Here is an 18,928-nt window from a genome sequence, read left to right as displayed (position 1 = left end):
TGGGGCGTAACTAGCCTGAGTCTTGGCTCGATTCAGTAGAGCAGGCTATTAATACATGTCAACGCTTGTAATTCTGAGTTGAAATACCGCAATAGTCAATTGTAAATGTGTTATATTCTCGGTGCAGCCGGTTATCTCTCTTGCCCTATTTGCCCCCATATGCTTCTTCCTACGAAGTCGAAATTCGCATGCATTTAGTGGTGGCGGAGTTTAATGCCGTCGAGCGACGTTTCCGACAACCAAACGTATTTAAGATGGCACACCTCCCCGTAGTAATGAATGAAAAGAAATCTTGTTAATTTGCGCTCCTATGTCTATTGTTCCTCAAGGCCCGTTCCAATAATTATCCTTGCCTTCAACAAAATCCGCTTCCAACCACCCACTCGAACTCACAACAGAAATCGTGTACGTGCCCGCTTCACGACACCAGCTGTCACTTTTGACATCCCAGACAGCCGTGCTATACTTATCTAGAGGCATGACCACGGTTTTGCTTTGTGAAGGCTCTAGAAGAGACTTCTGGAAGCCCGCAAGCGTTCGAAGTGGCCGCAAGAATCTAGACCTCCTGCCAGATTTGGTCGTGTTGAACGTGATGTATAGTCGTAGCACTTCAGCACCCGTCAAGTTCCCAGTGTTTTTAACATCCACCAGGACATTAGTGCCTTCCATTCTGATGTTGAATATTCCAAACGTCGTGTAGCTCAGACCGTGCCTAGAACCGGTTAGTGAACTGTATCAGTATAGAGGTAGGTAGAGAGGCATTCTTACCCAAATGGAAATGCAACATCAATACCACGAGCCTCGAACCATCTATGTCCAACGAACACATCCTCCGCATAGTATATTTGGCCGTTGTCACTTCCGAAGCTCAGATATGTAGGCCCGTCCTCGAGTCGGTTAGGAAACGTCATCGGCAGCTTTCCGCTGGGATTTATCTTGCCAAAGATAACGTCGGCAACTGCGTTTCCTGCTTCATTGCCCCCATACCAGCTGTGAAGAATTATTTTGGCCTTGTGACGCCATGGCATAGCCACTGGATTACCAGCCTGAGTAACCACTATGGTGTTTGGTTGAACCTCTAGTACGGCTGAGACGAGATCGTCGACGTGGGGTGGAAGTGCCATCGAGTCTCTATCCTTGCCCTCCTTCTCTAGATCCGAGTTGAAGCCGACAACGACAAAGACCTGCTGACATCGTTTTGCTAAAGAGACAGCCCGGCTAATTCCCTCGGTCGGATCAAGCTTTAGGCACCCGCCCAGCCGACAGGCACCTCCTGGTAAAGGCAACATTGAACTTGCACCCCCAGTCACCCTGGACGTCAGCGCATTTCCCGCTTCCACGCGCAAGTGATAGGTACGATTTGACGACATCTCAAAAGTTCCACGCTTCTCTGATGAGCCGTGACCAAAGAACATGCCGCAATGAGATTGCTCTGCCTCGTTGTCAATCACGAGATGGTCGTTGATGTAAAGCCTTGAAACACCGTAGCTGGCTAGGCCGAACTCGTACAGACCGTCGACATCTGGTCTGTAGTCTGCCCGCATTGATATATAGAACACGTCTTTCTTCTCTGGGTGGTCGTAGTCCATAAGCTGGTAGGTAGTATCTGGAACGTTTTGACTGTCAAAGGGTTTTCTATCCGGGACAGAATCAGGCTCATTAAAGAATGCGACGGACACCCCTGGTTGCCCAAACTCATCGACGACGTGTTCGCTTGTGAAGTAGGGCAAGAGAAGATGCCCGAATACGCCTGGCTCAGAATGAAGACGTGCTGAGGATGGTAATTGATCTCGAATTCCTTGGAAGACGGAGCTCGTGTAGTAGGGTCGCAAATTAGCACTTCCCCCTCCACAAGCGGCAGGAAGCTTGGCGTTCGGGCCAATAACGGCAACGTCTTGACAGTCCTGGGGTCTAAGGGGAAGAATGTTTTCCGAGTTCTTGAGAAGAACGATACTCTCCTGGGCGAGACGTCGATTGAAGGCCCGATCCTCCGGCAAATCACGAGTTGTCTCTTTTGGTGAGACTCGCGCTGCAGCCGTGTTGTTGACAAATTCGAGTACTTTCCTAGCTCTTTCGTCGATCGTGTCCACAGACACCTTGCCTGAAGTGACAGCCACGATGACTTTATCAGCTCGGTGCCTCGATGGGCCGGGCATCTCAATATCCACGCCGGCGTTCAAGGAGCGACTGCACCCATAAGTGCCGAACCTGTTGCCGTTAGTAGTGAACCAATCAAGACATTTACCTCAACAAGTAGAGTCTCACCAATCACTCATGATGAGGCCATCAAAGCGCCATTCCTGCCTTAGTATTTGGTCTAGAAGCTTCTGGCTTTCCGAAACGTGGGTACCGTTGACCTTGTTATAGGACGACATTACAACCCTTGGTTTTCCATCTCTGACAGCCATCTGAAAAGGCTTGAGATACACCTCTCGCAAGGCCCTCTCAGACATGCAAATATCAGTCGACATTTTGTCAGTCTCTTGGTCATTAGCCACAAAGTGCTTCAGAGCAGCGAGCGTTCCTCGACTCTGCACTCCGCGAATAATGGCTGTAGCCAGCACACCGCTCAGGTAGGGATCTTCAGAGAAGCTCTCAAAGCCGCGTCCGTTGAGGGGACCACGGACCAAGTTGACCGTAGGACCCAACCAAACATGGGCGCCCTTGGCCTCGCACTCTCGTGAGAGGAGCTGGCCTGCGGCGTAAAGCAGGTCGGGATTCCAAGTGGCGCCCAATCCCGTTCCGCAGGGAATGCAGAGTCCGGGGACGGGATTGAAGAAACGACCGCCTCTGGCTCCGTTAGGTCCATCAGTGCATTTCACTGAGGGGATGTTGTGGGATGGTAGGGCCTCGGTGTGCCAGAAGTCGGCGCCTGTAAAGCGTGAGTTGATGGAGAGATACCAAGGAGGTGGTCAAGATGCGGACCTGAAAGGAGAGAGACCTTCTCAGATAATGTCAGCGAGGCAAGTGTTGCCTCAACATCTATCGGGGCACGCTGAAGAATGTGCATGGTTGGTCCTGTCGTGGTGAAGGGGGAATGAACAGAGGCCGGGAATGGATCCTTTGTCTAGGAGTATTGCAATGCAGTGCTGGCTAAGAAAGAAAATATGTTTAGCAGCTGACTACCAGGGCAACCATGGAAGAATAGAGCACTGCCTTCTCAACAGCTATCGCCCCTCATCCAGGGGCTCGGGAGCAGCGTCGGATGTCGGGCGGAGAGGAGTGGGACCCTTCCCCGAGACGTTGAAGCGATATTGGAACTACCTACTCTCCACAACCGGATCTATTAGCTAGTGCATCGAGACCCTTGTAACAGAGATCACACGGCCAAAAGACCTTTTCAAGGGGGCCGGGTCGGATGCGAGGTGACAGTACTATGCCCATCCATCACCTCTCGTTTCACCAGACATGGGTGAGTAGGTGCTTTCACTGGTCGAGAACTAGCACGAGGGATCTATATCATACGAAAAAAAGCTACCTCGGGCTGATCCTCGCCTGTTGCAAGACTCGAGCTGGTAACAACGTTGCTTGAACTAACATTACCGTCATCAAGCTGGGGGTTGCCTGCGCCCTTGCTGCCGACATGTTCGTGGACAAGGGTCCCAATGATCACCAATCCGGTATGGTGTAGTGGCTAACATTTCGCGCTCTCATAACCTGAGGGATTAAGTACCGCGGAGCCCAGGGTTCGATTCCCTGTACCGGAGTGCGTCCTGTCTTTTTTGGCTTCCCTTCCAGCGCAACTATTTGTTATCGCCACGAGCATCGCTTTGAGCCGCTGTTTAGTTACGGATAACAATGGTTCATTTTTGTTAAATTTACCAACCTATTAGCATTGCTTTCAGGTGTTTGTCTTCTTCTCCCTGCTTGGATTTCTCCCACTAGAAGGGTAAACCTCATTCTAGTCGCTCAGTTCATGACTTGATAAAATTCTCTTAACAAGAATAACTATGCACCTCAAATCTCTCAATCCCATGTCCAGGACTAAGCAGCTGAGCATCTCTTCCCTTACTATATTCTACGATATTAGTAACTCGGTTCCGGTCGGTGAGCTTGGGTCACAGTTATAGCCTATTGGCCCACGACAAAGCAGCCACAAGCTCTTGTGAATGGCCCCAACGTCAGGCTGCACCTTGAAATTGGAGACGCCCAAGACATGGAACAGATTACGCCACAACAAGCCATGTTTCTACCTTGGCTAAATCCTGCTGTTATTTGTCTGCCTTGCCTTGCTGCTGCATGCGCGTGTTTTCTATGTTACCCTTCACTTCCCCGCAATTCTCGACTTCCCCGTCTTCTGAAGTGGCATCACCCCTCGCCGCTCACCATGGACAATGATCAACTCATTCAACAATGGGAGCTCGAAGTCAAAGAAATTAACGACACTTTTACGTGTCATCCCAGTCAACAGAGGTGGACTACTGACGAGAGGTGGGAGCGCCTAGAGATGCTGGGTAGAGGAGGCTATGGTGAAGTCTGGCTTCAGAAATGCACCACAGGTCCTCGGGTAGGAGATCTTCGAGCTGTGAAAGAATTATCCAAAATGTCGCGCCAATCTTCAGAGCATACAAGCAACAAGTTCTGCTACCAGGAGCTCTCGGCTCTCATCAAGTTTTCGCACCAACAGGTATAGTCCTATGACCCTGTTTCAGTATGTTGACTAAGGAATATGACTTGCAGTACCGCGACTATTTCGTCTCCTCCTTCGGATGGTTTCAGACGCCAAAGTCACTGTTCATTACCATGCAGTACTTTCCTCTTGGCGATCTGCAGTCCCATATCACCCGACCACTCCCTGATGGCGAAGCATCCACTATCACTCGGCAACTTCTTCGAGGCCTCTCTTTCATGCACGAAAACAAGTTTGCTCATCGAGACTTGAAACCCGCAGTGGGTGTTGCCTTCTTTATCCTCCTAAACCACTCATCCTTTCCCTCTTCTTGACTTCCCTCCTCCCCACCCCCTCTTCCGCACAATCCGGTCTTGCATCTCCTCTAACACCTTTGACACCAGAACATTCTTGTTCAAGAAAAGGGCCCCAGCTGGTGGGTTAAGCTCTCCGACTTTGGATGCAGCAAGGAAGCCACAACTCTTCGAACTACTGTCGGTACACCACCGTATTGGGCACCCGAACTATGCCATATCTTCACTCACGCCGACGAAGAGTCCAGTGATTGCATAGTAGATCGGGCTTATTCATTTGAAGTCGATATCTGGGCCGTTGGTGTCATCGCGTTTCGTTTGACAACGGGAGCTCTACCATTCGGAGACAATCCATACTCCAAGCTATATCGTTATGTTCGGCAAAGCGCACCTTTTCCCACCAGTTCTTTGTTAACTAACGAGTCCAAGTCATTCAGCGAGTGGCTTATGAGTCGTTCTCCGGGTGATCGTCCCACGACGGCCCAGGCGTTGGAACATTGCTGGATTTCATCATCCCCCCATGATCTTTCGACCTTGAGCACGATCGATGGAGGAGATTCTGAGCCGAGTAATAGTGGAACATTAGAAATGAGACCAGCCTCCGGGCGCTGGACAACGGTTACAGCGCAGTCTCCTAATCCTCAACAAGTCCAGCCTAGTGACACTGGCACCTCATCTGGAACCCAAATTGTGAGGTTACCAAGTGAGGAACAGAGGTTGCCAAACCATCCTAGCGATGATCTAACACCTCTTACTCGTACAAGAGACCAGTCGATTGAGTTTGACCCTTCTGAACGCTCCAGGGTTGAGTTCTGGCGTCGCTCGCTCTCTTTCATCAACAGCTTGCGTGGATCTGCTGATGAGACATCCGACAACTTCCTTACACCAGAGGAATCATCCGGATTACCTGTGCTCCAAGGACATGATTACATCATCTACAGTGGCACACAGAATACTCAAGGCGACTTGACACACTCAATAGGGCCACAAGTCATTCTGCCACCGTCCGAGGCTCGACCCATCATCACAACCAGAGCCGAAACTGCAATATCTGTCACGATTGAATCCAGCAACAGCTCTACAGAAGCTACAAGCTACAACCTCTACGAGTCCATTACGCACCTCGCTTTCTCACCAGACAGCAAATGGTTTGCATCTACTTATGGGGAAGAATACGGGACACGGCTTCAACTCTGGAGTGTTGACAAACAAGGCGATTTCCGAAGAAGTCATTGTCTTAGGACAAAGTGTGGAAGCAGTTCGCAGATCTGGGTTTCATTTTCCTCTGATAGCAGCCGCCTGGTACTATTCTTGGGACAGGAGTGGTCATCGACGACCAAGGAGCAATTACTTGCTGTGACTTGTACGCTTGATGGGCGAGGTTTCTTCCAGCCGACCATAAGCCATTACGTCTCTCATGGTAAGACCATCGCGAGGAATATGATAGTCAAGGATGGACGACGAATCATGATCGTTTGGGTCGAGCCAAAATCCAAGAAACAAAGGATGACTATCTGGAACGCCAACTCACAAGGGGGATATGACATATTCCAGGAGCACCATGATGACAACCACAGCTTTTTCTGGTCGCCAAATGGTGAGCAGTATGTTGGAGTTTCGTCCAAGAGAGCCAATGGCCAGCATTTCTTCAAGTCCCAGGCCCCTGGTGGCATGCTGACTCGTCACCCTGGACCGTCGGCTTACCAAGTCGCAACTGTTGCAGCCTTTTCTCCAGATTCTCGGTGGTTTGCTGCTCAGGCAGTGCCTAAATCAGGCTTCCTCGTGTTTGAAATAATGTCGGATGGGAGTTGGAAGTTGAACGCCATGTTGGATGTCCCTAGCACCGTGCGGGCTATCGCGTTCTCGCCAGATTCTCGAACACTCGTCGTGAGCTGCATCACTAACAAAATCCTTGTATGGGGGCTGAGTGGCTCAGGCACGTTTCGGTCGAAGGGCCAGTATGATCGTGATGGCGTCAGTAGGCTTGCCTTTTCACCAGATGGTCAGCGGTTGGCGATGGGGGACAATAACGAGATTTTTGGCGTCATGCAGCTCTAGAGAAGATTCTTTTATAACAAAAAACTCCAAAGGATATTAGTTTCTTACATACGGGGTGAGTCGTCGTTCTTCTTACCCAGCATGGGTGCGCCAATTCTGTGATTTTGTTGTTATTGTCAATGATGACTCCAAACGAGACACTCGGCCACAATAGCAAAAGGTACAGTTATCGCTAGAAGTCTAGACACAAGACTTGCCTCCTATCCAGAACGGTGATTTTGAGAGGATGGTTCAGCGACACCGGGTATGCATTCCAGTAAAGGCTTCTCTCCATAAGCCAATGCATGTTGATTCCCAAACCTGTGCAAGGTAGCGGATAGCCTTTTCTAGTTGCGAAGATCAACTAATGAGATAAGTCATAAAAGGCTACATAGTATTACAAATTACAGTCTCCAGTCAGGCAAAATAACACCTCTGAGTTTGGTACTTATAGTCCACAACTCTGCTTCCTTCACTTCTCTCCAAAGCTGACCACCAGCTTGCCTCCCGAAACCTTGCCCCCTCGGAGTTTGTCCAGACCCTCAAGGATTCCATCAAAGCCAGCCTTCTCTTCAATAGTAGGGATTGGCTTTACAATGTGCAATACTTGCGGCAGGACAGAGTAGAAACGAACCAAGCCTTCTCTGTCTGCTGGTTGGACCTCAAACTTGGGGCCGATGGGTGGCAGCCACTGGAACGGATGACCAAGAGCAGTATACGCCATCACCAGGTCGTAGGTGACATTGGGGAACTTGGACTTGCCATTGGGAAGCAGGGTGATGACCTTGCCGCCCTTCTTCTTGATAACCTCGGCGCAGACGGTGGTGGACTTTCCCTCGGAAAAGCAATCGACAGCCTTTGTCATATCGGGATAATCCTTGACGATCTCTTCAACAACTGTGGGTGATCTGTAGTTATATACGGCATCAGCGCCGTACTTCTTGACCAGGTCGAACGAATGCGGCGAGGCTGTTGTGACGACGGTGCATCCAGCTGCCTTTGCGAGTTGGATGTGGTACAGGCCGGCACTAGTTGATCCGGCGTAGATAAAGATGGTCTCATTTCTCGGAGCTGCAGTCTTTCCATCGACGAAGGGGATTCCGTGGCGCACGTTTATGTTCAGCATCGCGGTCACAGCCGAGACGCCATATGTAGTCGCGTCAGTATCACTGACGTTGTCTGGGACCTTCCAGGCGAGATCCGACTCGACCTTGAGATACTCGGCAAATGCTCCCTTGTCGGGGAAGAGGCCGCCGTGAACTGCGCCGGCAACACGGTCTCCAACCTTCCAAGTTGCCGCAGCTGCGTCGCCGACTTTGTCCACCACGCCTGCGTAATCGCAGCCAATGGTTGATCCGGGAGGTGAGATAACGTCGAGATGCTTAAAGTCGGTGGGATTCAGGGCGACGGCCTTGACTTTGACGAGGATCTCGTTGCTTGTGATGGTGGGAACAGGCACGTTATCCTGGACCCGACCACCCATGCCGCAGTGGCTTTTGTTGGTGGCAGCATTGAGTAGTCGCGTGACAATGCTTCTGTTGGACTTGAGAGCCTTCATGATGTGTATGTTGCGTGAGAGGGAAGATATGACGGGTAGGAGAGATGAAACGAGGAGATGGAGCAATGAGGAAAGCCAAGGGAAATCTACTGAAGTCAATTCCACCAGATCTATATAATTACTTTGTATGACGTCGTCACTGTCGGGGCAACAATCATTCCGACCGAGTGTCTAGACTTTTTTAGCTGTCGCGCCACTAAACGGAGTTATTTGTCACGGCTAGGGTGATAACTAATTAGCCCGAGTGCCAGTGAACAGGCCTGAGACACTGCAGTGAATAAAGAACTATTAAGAAGAAGCTCCCCTCTATCATGGATTATTGTCAACTTTAACCAGTAACATCTCTATCATTACAATGGCGAGTCAACAAAAGCGATCTGTCCTCGTAACTGGGTACGTACGCACTGACACCACTCCTGTCTACAACCCCCTAACCATCATGGATCAACAGATGCTCCCAGGGCGGTGCTGGAAATGCACTTGCTTTGGAGTTTGCGGCCAAGGGATACCGCGTCTTTGCCACGGCTCGCTCTCAGAAGACCCTGAGTAACTTGCGGGAAAAGGGGATTGAAACCCTTGTTCTCGATGTCACAGACCCCGACAGCATTCGGACCCTTGCCGTTGAGATTGCGAGCCGCACTCAAGGACACCTAGACATGTTGTTTAACAACGCTGGAACACGTAATTAGCACAGTCGCCTTGAATATCGCAATCCAAGTACTAACCATCAACTCACAGTGTACGAAGCGCCAGCCATCGAAGCCGATCCGACTCGTGTCCGAAATCTGTTTGCCACGAACGTCTTTGGCCTAATGGAGATGGTCACTGCGTTCACGCCTCTCCTTCTCGCCGCTGTTACTCCAAACTATACGCCGACCATTGTCAATGTCGCCTCGGTTCTGGCCCGCGTCCCAAACCTTTTCTCGTCCGCCTACAACGCAAGCAAAGCAGCTGTCGCGACATACTCCGACACCCTCCGACTCGAAGTTCAGCCCTTGGGTATCAAGGTAGTGACATTATACATGGGCGAAGTTTCCACGCCCTTGATGGCGACCGAAAACATCAACTTTGGTCCCGACAGCTTGTACTGCAACGTGGAGGACTCTGTCAAGGCGAGAACTACGACCCATCTCGACAAAACAATGCCCCCGGACGAGTTCGCTAAACAAGTCGTGGGCGCGTTGATCAATGGCAAGGACTCATTCCTTTGGAAGGGCACCAACGCGTTCATCGTTTGGCTTTTGAACGCAGTCGGTCCGAGAACCGTGTTTGATAGCAGCACGAACAAGGCAGCTGGCTTGGACAAGGCTAAGGCCAGGGAGAGCATCTACAAGCAGGGTCAAGAGCGAGTCAAGAGTGGTTAAATGGGATGGGTTTGGGTTGAGTGAAGAGTAGGGGGTTAGTATACAGATTGATTAGCGTTTCTTACAGTTTGTGATTGTGCTTGTCTTTTCTACCTATAGCAATATCACTAGATAATTTCTGTATCCTATTAATTACTCCAGAACATCTCTTGATTTAAACTCCGCCATGATGGGTGCCGGGTGATCCGTTTGTTTGCACCGGGGGGTCTCCCACGCTTCTGGCAGGAGAAAGCCAAGGCTGGAAACCGCTTCCAGATTTCTCGCTCTAGGAACCAGACACATTCTGGACCAAGTGTTTCGCGCTTCTGGACGGATCTAGTTGACCAGCGACGGGCTGTCGATCGACAGTAAAGTCACTCGGTTCCCAGTTCGGTCAAAGGGCACGCGATGTCCAATCTCTTTAATAGCCAACTTATCCTCATTCGTGCCATGATCTGTCTATCTATCAAGTCCGTCACCTTAGAGGTCGGCTAGCTACTTACCTGAGCATGTGACAGACAAGAATAGACCACTGGTCTTGTCCAGATCCCGCCCAAAGGGTTGTGGAGTATTCCCCTCACGGAAACGACAAGCTATCCGAGTGACGAACGATTACTAACCACGTCAACAATCTTTTTTTCCACACCGATAGTCTCTCCGGTGAACGGCGAAGTGAATTGCAACTGCGTTTCCGACTATTGCTTTGTAAGTGAGACTGTGTCATCGCAAGAGAACTGTCTGGATCAATAAAGAAACTGCCGTTCTCTGCTCGGCCGAGCCTCGTCCGGAACTTTCAGGGCAGATCTGGTTGGCCCGGGTCGGGATCGTGATTTAGCCGAGTCAAGCGGTAGTTATCTCAAACGCAGCTGAACCAACAGCCGGAGCCCGTTGAGATGATGTGCGCCCGCTCAGGCATTCCGACATTGTTGTAGTTATGTTAAATGGTCATGGTTTATGTCACAGTCTCTGGATGCATCGGCAATGAGGGCTAGCCCAAGCCGGAGGTTGAGTGGTGGCTCGAGCAGACATCCCTTCAATACAAACTATTCTATGAACTGCACCGCTCAATCTCTGCGGCTCCCTTGTGCCAAGTCCTTTAGTGGCAGACAATCTTGTGGTTGCCGCTGAGCATAGGGTAGTGACCATGTTGGCAGCAAATACAGGGAGGATTACCAAGCTGGCTCGGGCCTGTTGGTGGATGAGGATTGATCCAATGTGGTGACATGCCCGCCAACAAGGCATCAAGACGTCACGAATTAAAGTTTTGCTGCTTCATCCTCGTGCCAATGATGTGATAAAGTGAGTCAGTCTAGCCCCTTTCTGTACTCAGGTCCTTGTTAGCTTTGGACCCCTTGTCCTTCTATACGCGTAAACATCCAGATTGATGCCGTCTATTGGATCGGAGGAATCCGAAAGACGCTCAATGGTGCCCTGCCTAGCAAGTGTCTTGGCACGACTCCACTCGATGCCTCGGTTCAATTTGCTACTGATGAGTGATCAGAATATTCACTTGTCACGACTCCGGACAGCACTCACTTGCGTCGAGATAGCTTCATATTGCTAATCAAGACTCGGAGAGTTGAGTTCACCCGGAAAACGTTCTGAGTTGTCGACTCGACTGCCAAACCCTGCACAATATGGCGGAGAGTTGGCGGTTCGTTATGTCCCCGGTTCGTCCGGCACATCGGTGTAGTTGAACAGCGCGGCCAAGCCTGAATGTGTGTATCTTTGAGTGCTGTTACTACCTAGGAGAAAACTGGATAAATATCTCTCTTATTCCACGCCTCAAGATAGTAATCACACTTCAACTCAACTCATTCTACACTTATCTACCAATAACAACACTTCATCATGTCTTCCTCGACTGTCCTTATCACCGGTGCCAACCGCGGTATCGGCCGGGGTTTCGCCAAGACCTTCCTTGCTAGACCCTCTACCACTGTTATCGTGGCCGTGAGAGATCCAGAGCATCCCACTTCCAAGGCCCTCCAGGACCTCCCCAAGGCTGATGGATCTAAGCTGGTCACTGTCCAGCTCGACTCGACAAAGCCGGAGCACGCTGCTACTGCGGTGGAGAAGCTTAAGAGCGAGCACGGTATTTCCTCTCTGGATATCGTCATCGCAAACGCCGGCATCGCTCAGAATGGTGGCCGTGTCCGCGAGATCAGCATCGACAACATCAACCTTCACCACCAGGTCAACGCGGTTGCCCCCGTCGCCCTCTTCCAGGCTACCATCGACCTCCTCAAGGCCAGCAAGACTGGAAACCCCATCTTCCTCGCAATCTCCACCTTGATTGGCTCCATCGGGTCCATGGAGGGCTTGGTTGGCTTCCCCGCCACGCACAGCCCTTACGGCGCCAGCAAGGCGGAACTCAACTATTTCATCCGCCGCCTTCACTTTGAAGAGGAGTGGCTGACCAGCTGGGTCTTCCACCCCGGCCTGGTCGAGACTGATCTTGCCCAGGGGGCCGTTGCAGTAGCTGGTCTCAAGCTTTCTGATGTCGGCGCCATTTCTGTCGACACTAGTGTGGCTGGCATGGTTGGCACCATTGACAAGGCCACGAGGGACGAGACTAGCGGCACGTTCCGAAGCTATGACGGAACTACACTTCCTTGGTAGAGAAGATTAAGGCCTGTATCCAAAGCCAAGTATACAGTTGGTCCTGTGCGGATTGAAACTCAGTGGCCACGTTTGTTTTGAGCAGACTGGTTATGAATCTCTAGGTCGTACAGTGAATGGACTCATCGGCCGCAACGATGTTAAATAGACTATCCGCATTACAAAACAATAGATATCTGTGCTTTTTATGACAAAATGAGTGTCCGTTTCGGTCCGGCTGGACATGCAATATCCAAAATGGATCCATTTGCTGCCAGCTTCCACCACACTTCCCTCCCATCGATGTACCTGTTCCTATACCCCCGGCCTCCCCTGTGATGAAATACGCGGCGTACCTCAGTACACATGTGGTAACCAATATCGGTGTTCGTGCATTTCCAACTCCAGATGCGTTTTGGCAACAAATTCTTGGAATGCTTGACCCTTGGCACGAACTGCTTCCTGACAGTCCCTGTATGTCTCTGTGCTACCCATTCGCCAGATAGTGTTAATTATTATCTTCTCAAGGTTAGGAAACTTGGAGGAGGAGGCTGAAACCAGTTCCTCCAAGTCGGGCCAAAGGCATGAGTCGTCGAACAATCTCACAGTCAGTACCTTGAGAGTCGGTGGTACAAGATCTGTCAGACAGGTATTCGTAGTGCTTCTTGGAACATCTGGGCCTTCGAAATAGTGTCGACAGAAGGCATGTTCATCCAGCCTCAGGTGCTCTAGTTTTTCAAACATGGCTAGGGTTGTTCCAGTGACAAGACGGTTTTGGCCGTCATCCAAGTGGTCAGTGAGGTCGATGTCGATAGACTTGAGCGTGTTTGATACAGATCTGAGGCATGAGATCATCTCTCCAGGTGTGAGATGAGTCCCCAACATCTCCCCGAAGTAGGGTAATTGTGAACGATAGGAGAAATGCTCAAGGCTAGCGGCATGCCTTGTGAGCAGGATCAGGAAACATTTCGATAGGGAGTCGTTGGGGAGAGCGCAGTGATCAAGTCGAAGAGTGCGGAGAGACTGAGTCGGTCCAGAATACATAGCAAAAAGATTACGACGCGCCAAGTCCATACTCTCAAAGCCTTTGCTGTGTCGAACAATCAATTCGTCAAGGTTTGGTGTTATTTGATGAAGCACCGCAACAGCCGGGATGGAAAAGAAGAACCCCCAGTTCTCCTCGGTGTCGACGATGACTCGTCGGAGATGTTTCAAGGTGCCATCAGAGCCAAGCTTGTCGAATCGCCGTTGCAAGTAAGTGTACGTCGTCTGCTCGTAATTGCCTTGGTCCTCAAACATGAGATGTAGTGTCTCAATATTTGGCAGCAAAGCTATGGTAAGTTCGGTGCAAAACTTGCCCGCAGATAGATCTTCCTCCTCGGCACTTTCAAAGTCTGGATCGTTATCAGATCCCATGCCGAGACGCTCGGCAGCAGCTTTGAGCATGTTGAAGTCCTCCTGGGTGGACCAACCGCCAGGCTCATAGCAGTGCTGACGCAGCTCCTTCACCTCTCCAGCGAGATCAGGTCGCTCGATGAGCGTTCGAGCAAACTTGACAAAGGCATTTGTGGACCGGTTAGTCGGGATCTGTTGAAATCTGTGGAATGCGAGAGGCTGGGCAAGACGATAAAAGGTGCGCGATGTTTGGCTCAGGGCGAGCAGCGTCCGTTGGTTGTCTTGGTCATCCCATCTGTCAAGTTTGTTGGGATCTCTGGAGCAATGGACGCAGAGCTGGGTGCAAATCTGGAGCTGAATCTCGCAAGGGATATTTCCCAGGCCCCGTGGGTGCCCAGTTGAGGCCATTTCGACAAGATGTTGATATCGAGTGGTGAAGATGACTGTTGTGAGATTGAAGTGAGGAGAGGCTAGTGCCTAATCCAGCGTGCATAACCTCAGCCTTGGCAGCCAAGCCACCTCGTCGTGGCCTACCCTATACTGCCAAAGTACACTTCGAGGGCACCAGTCTAACACATCTAACACCATGTTAACTATTTACTCTTAGGATGAGTAATCCCCTATCGATTATCATTGGCCTAGTTTCATCGCAATTCCGAAGCTTCTACCTAAATTTGATCCTTTACTAGGGCGCTGTCTGACAAGAAGGAGACAAAGCAAGCATTTTCCAAAGGATGGATGACAGGTAGCACAAGGAACTGAATAAAAAGCAATTTGCTCTTGTCTCAGAAATTTGGACATCTACCTAGAGCTTACACACAAGGTAAAAAAGAACAAGAGGGGCAATAATCTCCACCACACGGCGATACCGTGCCATCTCCTGCCCAATCGTCACAACATATACATCATGTCCCTCGAGACGGCCTCTGCTAATGTCAACCTCCAACGTATAAAGTTGCTCAGATATTCCAGTCAGCGAGGAAGCCTGGTCTCGCTTGAGAAGCGTGAGTGTCTGCGGGAGTTGCTCATGTCCCCATAACTCCTTGTGCTCCATCTCCATCTGTTTGTGTTCCTTCCACAGGTCGAGCCCTAGCGTTTCGACAGTCTTGAGATCTCCTTTCAACGCTGCATCCAACAACTCCGCACTTTTTGATGCGTGTTGCCATGAATTGGCTCCTAGTGAAAACCATGCTGTTTGGTCTTCAGCCACACCAAAAGCGAGCACAAAGCGATTATCTCGCCTAGAATTATCCCAACCGGCTCGAAAAAGGTGAAAGGCAACAAATGGTCGTCCATGGTCCCGCAGATAAGCCATCCTATCCTGATCCCACCAAGCACTGGAAGTGGTAGATAGATGCTGATAGTATCGGCTATAAAATTCCCCGCGAAACACGATTGCATTGTCCATGGCCGAGTCAATAGCTTGTGCCATGTTCGACGACAAGTGCTTACTGAGATACCTGCGGGAGGGGGTTCCAAACTTACCCTCAGACACAACAACAAGGGTGTGTGGACGTGCCCTTGCGTAGGCTCCGTTTTTGTGTTTCTTCAGCCAGACACCGAGGACCTCATCCGTAGTCGAGTCTTCGTTGACGTGGTTAAGACTCAGTGCAAATACACCCTGATTGTTATCTGCGAGGGCAACCTTGATCTTGACACCCTTGTTGGTCATGGTGGACTGCGGACTATCCATGCCGGCGACCCCAGCTCTGAGGCGAGAGGCACAAGCAAATTCTGATGGATCCTCGGCAAGTATACCACGATACTTTGGACCGGGAGCTGACCGCCATAGAAAGATGCTGAGATCGTTGTCGTTCTTCATGATCTCCTCCTGAAGCCGTATAAAGGCCTTCCGTCCTTCCCCATATATCAAGGGCATATTGACGTCGAATATTCCCATTAGGCAATATGCCATATCCTCTGGCCGTGTTGTTTGACGATTTGCTGCCCATGACATCCTTCTTCCAACTGGAATCATGGGTAATGACGCCCGGTCTCTAAGGACAGCTTCGTGAATGTTGGTGATCTGCAGAAGCTGATCGGCAAACTCCATCTTTGAACCGTGGAGATTCCATTCATTGTCATAGAATCGTAGCGTACTCGGTGCAATAAGCTCTTGAAGAGTCCAACCTCTTTTGAACCATCTGCACGAGGCCATGGTGTCTGACGAAGCATCGCTCCCAAGGTCGGCAAGGTAGACATAACAGATGTCGGCTGACGCATACCATTGGAACATGGAGTTGATGGACTCGGTCAGCTCGCTACTGCTAGTCTTGTCGATACAACAGGTATCGGCCCAAGCGAAATAGAAGCCGTCTTGTCGTGCCAGTCTACAGAAGTCTCTAACCTTTCGGCATCCTGCTTTTGAACTTGTTCCCAAAAGGCCGCCTTGAGCGTCTGCCAAGGTTGGCTCGTCATTGGTCCAGGTATGAGAGAGGATGGCATATTTAGGCAATTCAGGGCCAGGAAAACTTTGAATGTGTAGATTTTCGGTGTTGATAAGCCGCATCTTCGCCGAGGCTGCAAGTTGCAATGATAAGCTGACAAATTATCACTCGTAGCGGGGTTCGTGGGATTTGGTGTTGGCATAACTGGTCATAAGCTCTATCCAGCTCGGTTTCAGCTGGCGGGGAACCCCTGACGGTGTATTGGTCTTTCTATTGGTGGATGGGCCCTCTTGGCGATAACAGAGGGACGTTCCAATCACGAACTGGCCTGCACATTCATCGAGCTGTGTCTCCAGAATGAAGGGATACTTCCAATGGCCGGCTTCTCAAAGAACCGCATGAGGTGTCCTTCATTGTCCTCCATCATCACCCAATCCTCTTCTTCCTCTTCCTGCTCGTGCAACGGGTTATCCAGAGTTCGTCCCCAGTAGTAATCTTGCCACTTTTGTGATCTTCTTCGGCTTCGTTCATAATCCGGGCCCAGCCTATCGTTGGCGATCTGGTCTTGCTTATCAAGATCTTCCATCGTCGGAAAATGGGATCTTGCGTCAGGGTAAAATCTCACATCGTCAAAGAAAACCCAGGCTCGCTGACGATATATCTGGAGCTGCAGCTCATGTATCCCGAGTAGACGCCCTTGCTGTTCCCCCCTACTCCAAGGCTCGTATCCCGAGTAGTGCTCAAAAATCGGCCTGGGCATGAAGCGACGATGTGGTGAATCTGGGCCGAGACCCCAATGGTAAATGTTGGCATCGAAAGTTGCGGATTGTTCGTGATGCTTAGCGAAGTGCCGATTAGACATCCAAGGATTATAAGTCCATCCAAGATCATTTGAAAGAAGATTGAACCACCTCCTGAGGTATCTTTCGTAGTCCTTCCGCTCTTGAAGAGAAGCTAGAATATGGACTAGCAGATCTAAACCAAGACAAGGTAATATTCTTGACAAATTCCTACCTTGTATATTCATATCTGACAAATAGTCGCTGGCGCTGAAATAAATTGTATCTGGGTACAACAACCCATGCTTAGAATCAGGGTGTAGCCGGTTGCCAGAAGAGCAGGCGGCCGGTCGATCTGGTAGCCAAGAGTCTTGGCAGTGTGCAAAGATGGCACCGTAGACGCTCCTGAAATACTCATAAGCGCAGTGCAATCCCTTGTAATCCACAGGTCGAAACTTTTCATGCATTATCTTGACCTGGTTGGCACAGCTGCTGTGCTCAATCCAAGGCCACACCCGGGGATGATAAATCTTGCAAAGCAGCTCGTATCGAATAAATGTCCGTAACAGGCGTGTCCTTTCCGAAGGAGTCAATGCCATTAACTTGACGGGTTTGATGTTGATTCTCTTGCCTTTGAACCATGGGCCTGGAGAAGTAATGCCAGGGACTGCCATATATGCGCGCGGCGGGAACGGATCTGTTGCTTTGGCGAGGTAGTCTTCAATAAACAGGGTCAGACGTGAGAAGAGGCGATGGAGGCTCTGAATCGTTGTTGGGTCGGATTGCTGGAAGGGGTTGCCGAATCCTTGGTCCGCCCACTTTTGGATGTGATGCCGGATCGAGGGTATGGATGATATACTGTCGGGAGAAGGAAAATTGAGGACTGCCAGAGCGTCTTGGATGATACCTCCATTGGTATCGCCGGTAAGAAGGATTGTGAGCATTCGCTGCAAGATACTCGTCTTGCACGTAAAAAATATCGAGGCCATTGCTGGGGATGCCTGTATTAGTGGCAGGATGTTTGCCACGGAGTCGATATGAATCAAAAGTTCCGCCTGGACGATTTCCGGCAGCTTAGTAAATGGATCCATTATGTGGCTGTTGATAAATGAAGCTGTTCCGGTGGTGAGAGAATAGAGATGTGTGTTTGAGATGTGAAACTGCTCGGGAAACTTGGGGAGTTGAAATAATCGATCAAGTCCTTTTAAATAGCTAGAGGAGCTCAACAAAGAACGGTTCACGCCAGATACTCAACAATCTCGATAAAGTTTGCGGAGTGCTGCATGACCGAATGTCAACATCCTGAGATCTCTGGTGCTTATAACGAATTTCGTAATGCTCTAAATACCTCTTCTTGACGATCTAGATCGTATATCTACTCGAAGAATGACTTAGCTACCTCTTCTTTGTCTGTGGTGTTGATCATTTTGGAGGTATTAGTTACAATACAGAGCGCACGAGACATTCCTGGATACCTCCACGGTGTCAAGACCTACAGCCATAAAACGCCGTAACCTAAAATTTTTAGCCTTCCATAGCGAACCATTTCTTTTCTACCGTCAAGCTCAGGTAACTTATAGAAGACGGTCATACAGGGTGTTCAACTTCCACTTCTTGCTATTGTTGTCGTTGTTAAGCAGCAACAACACATCCGCCAGGCACAGTTCCAAAGAGCACAATCAAAAACACCTGACGGCATTAAAATCCAATGCTGAAAAACACCGCAACCTAGAAAGTCTACATCTTCGGTGCTAGTCGCTGCGTTCCTGAATGGATGAGATGGCTTTTCGTGTTTGGCCATTGACATTAGCACCAACTCCAACGAGCCATGCAAGGGCCTCTTTCGCTAGCTTGGGTGTACCAAGCACCCTACGCACTGACAGGTGACAAAAATACTGGAACTAG

At 50.1% G+C, this 18,928-nt stretch overlaps 7 protein-coding genes across 7 annotated transcripts; 3 read left to right on the top strand and 4 right to left on the bottom strand.

Annotated features, from left to right (window-relative positions):
• Nucleotides 1–324: 324 nt before the first annotated feature.
• Nucleotides 325–3,010, bottom strand: NECHADRAFT_44831 (uncharacterized protein; the record flags this gene model as incomplete). Its single annotated transcript, XM_003040727.1, has 4 exons — nucleotides 325–712; nucleotides 769–2,208; nucleotides 2,266–2,872; nucleotides 2,926–3,010. 4 exons carry the CDS (start codon nucleotides 3,008–3,010, stop codon nucleotides 325–327), a joined length of 2,520 nt encoding a protein of 839 aa, XP_003040773.1.
• Nucleotides 3,011–4,327: 1,317 nt separating this feature from the next.
• On the top strand, nucleotides 4,328–5,415 carry NECHADRAFT_44774 (uncharacterized protein; the record flags this gene model as incomplete). Its single annotated transcript, XM_003040761.1, has 3 exons — nucleotides 4,328–4,627; nucleotides 4,729–4,890; nucleotides 5,014–5,415. Coding segments are annotated over 3 exons (864 nt in total), but the record flags the coding sequence as incomplete, so codon positions are not given.
• A 2,017-nt stretch (nucleotides 5,416–7,432) lies between these two features.
• On the bottom strand, nucleotides 7,433–8,443 carry NECHADRAFT_94888 (uncharacterized protein; the record flags this gene model as incomplete). The annotated part of the gene is made up of 1 exon (XM_003040726.1): nucleotides 7,433–8,443. One exon carries the CDS (start codon nucleotides 8,441–8,443, stop codon nucleotides 7,433–7,435), a length of 1,011 nt encoding a protein of 336 aa, XP_003040772.1.
• A 430-nt stretch (nucleotides 8,444–8,873) lies between these two features.
• On the top strand, nucleotides 8,874–9,882 carry NECHADRAFT_82446 (uncharacterized protein; the record flags this gene model as incomplete). Its single annotated transcript, XM_003040760.1, has 3 exons — nucleotides 8,874–8,911; nucleotides 8,970–9,199; nucleotides 9,257–9,882. 3 exons carry the CDS (start codon nucleotides 8,874–8,876, stop codon nucleotides 9,880–9,882), a joined length of 894 nt encoding a protein of 297 aa, XP_003040806.1.
• Nucleotides 9,883–11,712: 1,830 nt separating this feature from the next.
• On the top strand, nucleotides 11,713–12,483 carry NECHADRAFT_44851 (uncharacterized protein; the record flags this gene model as incomplete). The annotated part of the gene is made up of 1 exon (XM_003040759.1): nucleotides 11,713–12,483. The coding sequence occupies one exon, from the start codon at nucleotides 11,713–11,715 to the stop codon at nucleotides 12,481–12,483; it is 771 nt and encodes a 256-aa protein (XP_003040805.1).
• Nucleotides 12,484–15,478: 2,995 nt separating this feature from the next.
• Nucleotides 15,479–16,366, bottom strand: NECHADRAFT_18017 (uncharacterized protein; the record flags this gene model as incomplete). The annotated part of the gene is made up of 1 exon (XM_003040725.1): nucleotides 15,479–16,366. A coding segment is annotated over one exon (888 nt), but the record flags the coding sequence as incomplete, so codon positions are not given.
• A 194-nt stretch (nucleotides 16,367–16,560) lies between these two features.
• NECHADRAFT_44838 (uncharacterized protein) lies at nucleotides 16,561–18,114 on the bottom strand (the record flags this gene model as incomplete). The annotated part of the gene is made up of 1 exon (XM_003040724.1): nucleotides 16,561–18,114. One exon carries the CDS (start codon nucleotides 18,112–18,114, stop codon nucleotides 16,561–16,563), a length of 1,554 nt encoding a protein of 517 aa, XP_003040770.1.
• Nucleotides 18,115–18,928: the final 814 nt, after the last annotated feature.

The sequence above is a fragment of the Fusarium vanettenii genome (assembly GCF_000151355.1).
Source record: "Fusarium vanettenii 77-13-4 chromosome 7 genomic scaffold NECHAsca_58_chr7_9_0, whole genome shotgun sequence".
In the NCBI taxonomy this organism is placed as follows: domain Eukaryota; kingdom Fungi; phylum Ascomycota; class Sordariomycetes; order Hypocreales; family Nectriaceae; genus Fusarium; species Fusarium vanettenii.
Note: the sequence above shows the minus strand (reverse complement) of the source record. Positions and strands in the feature narration are given on the sequence as shown.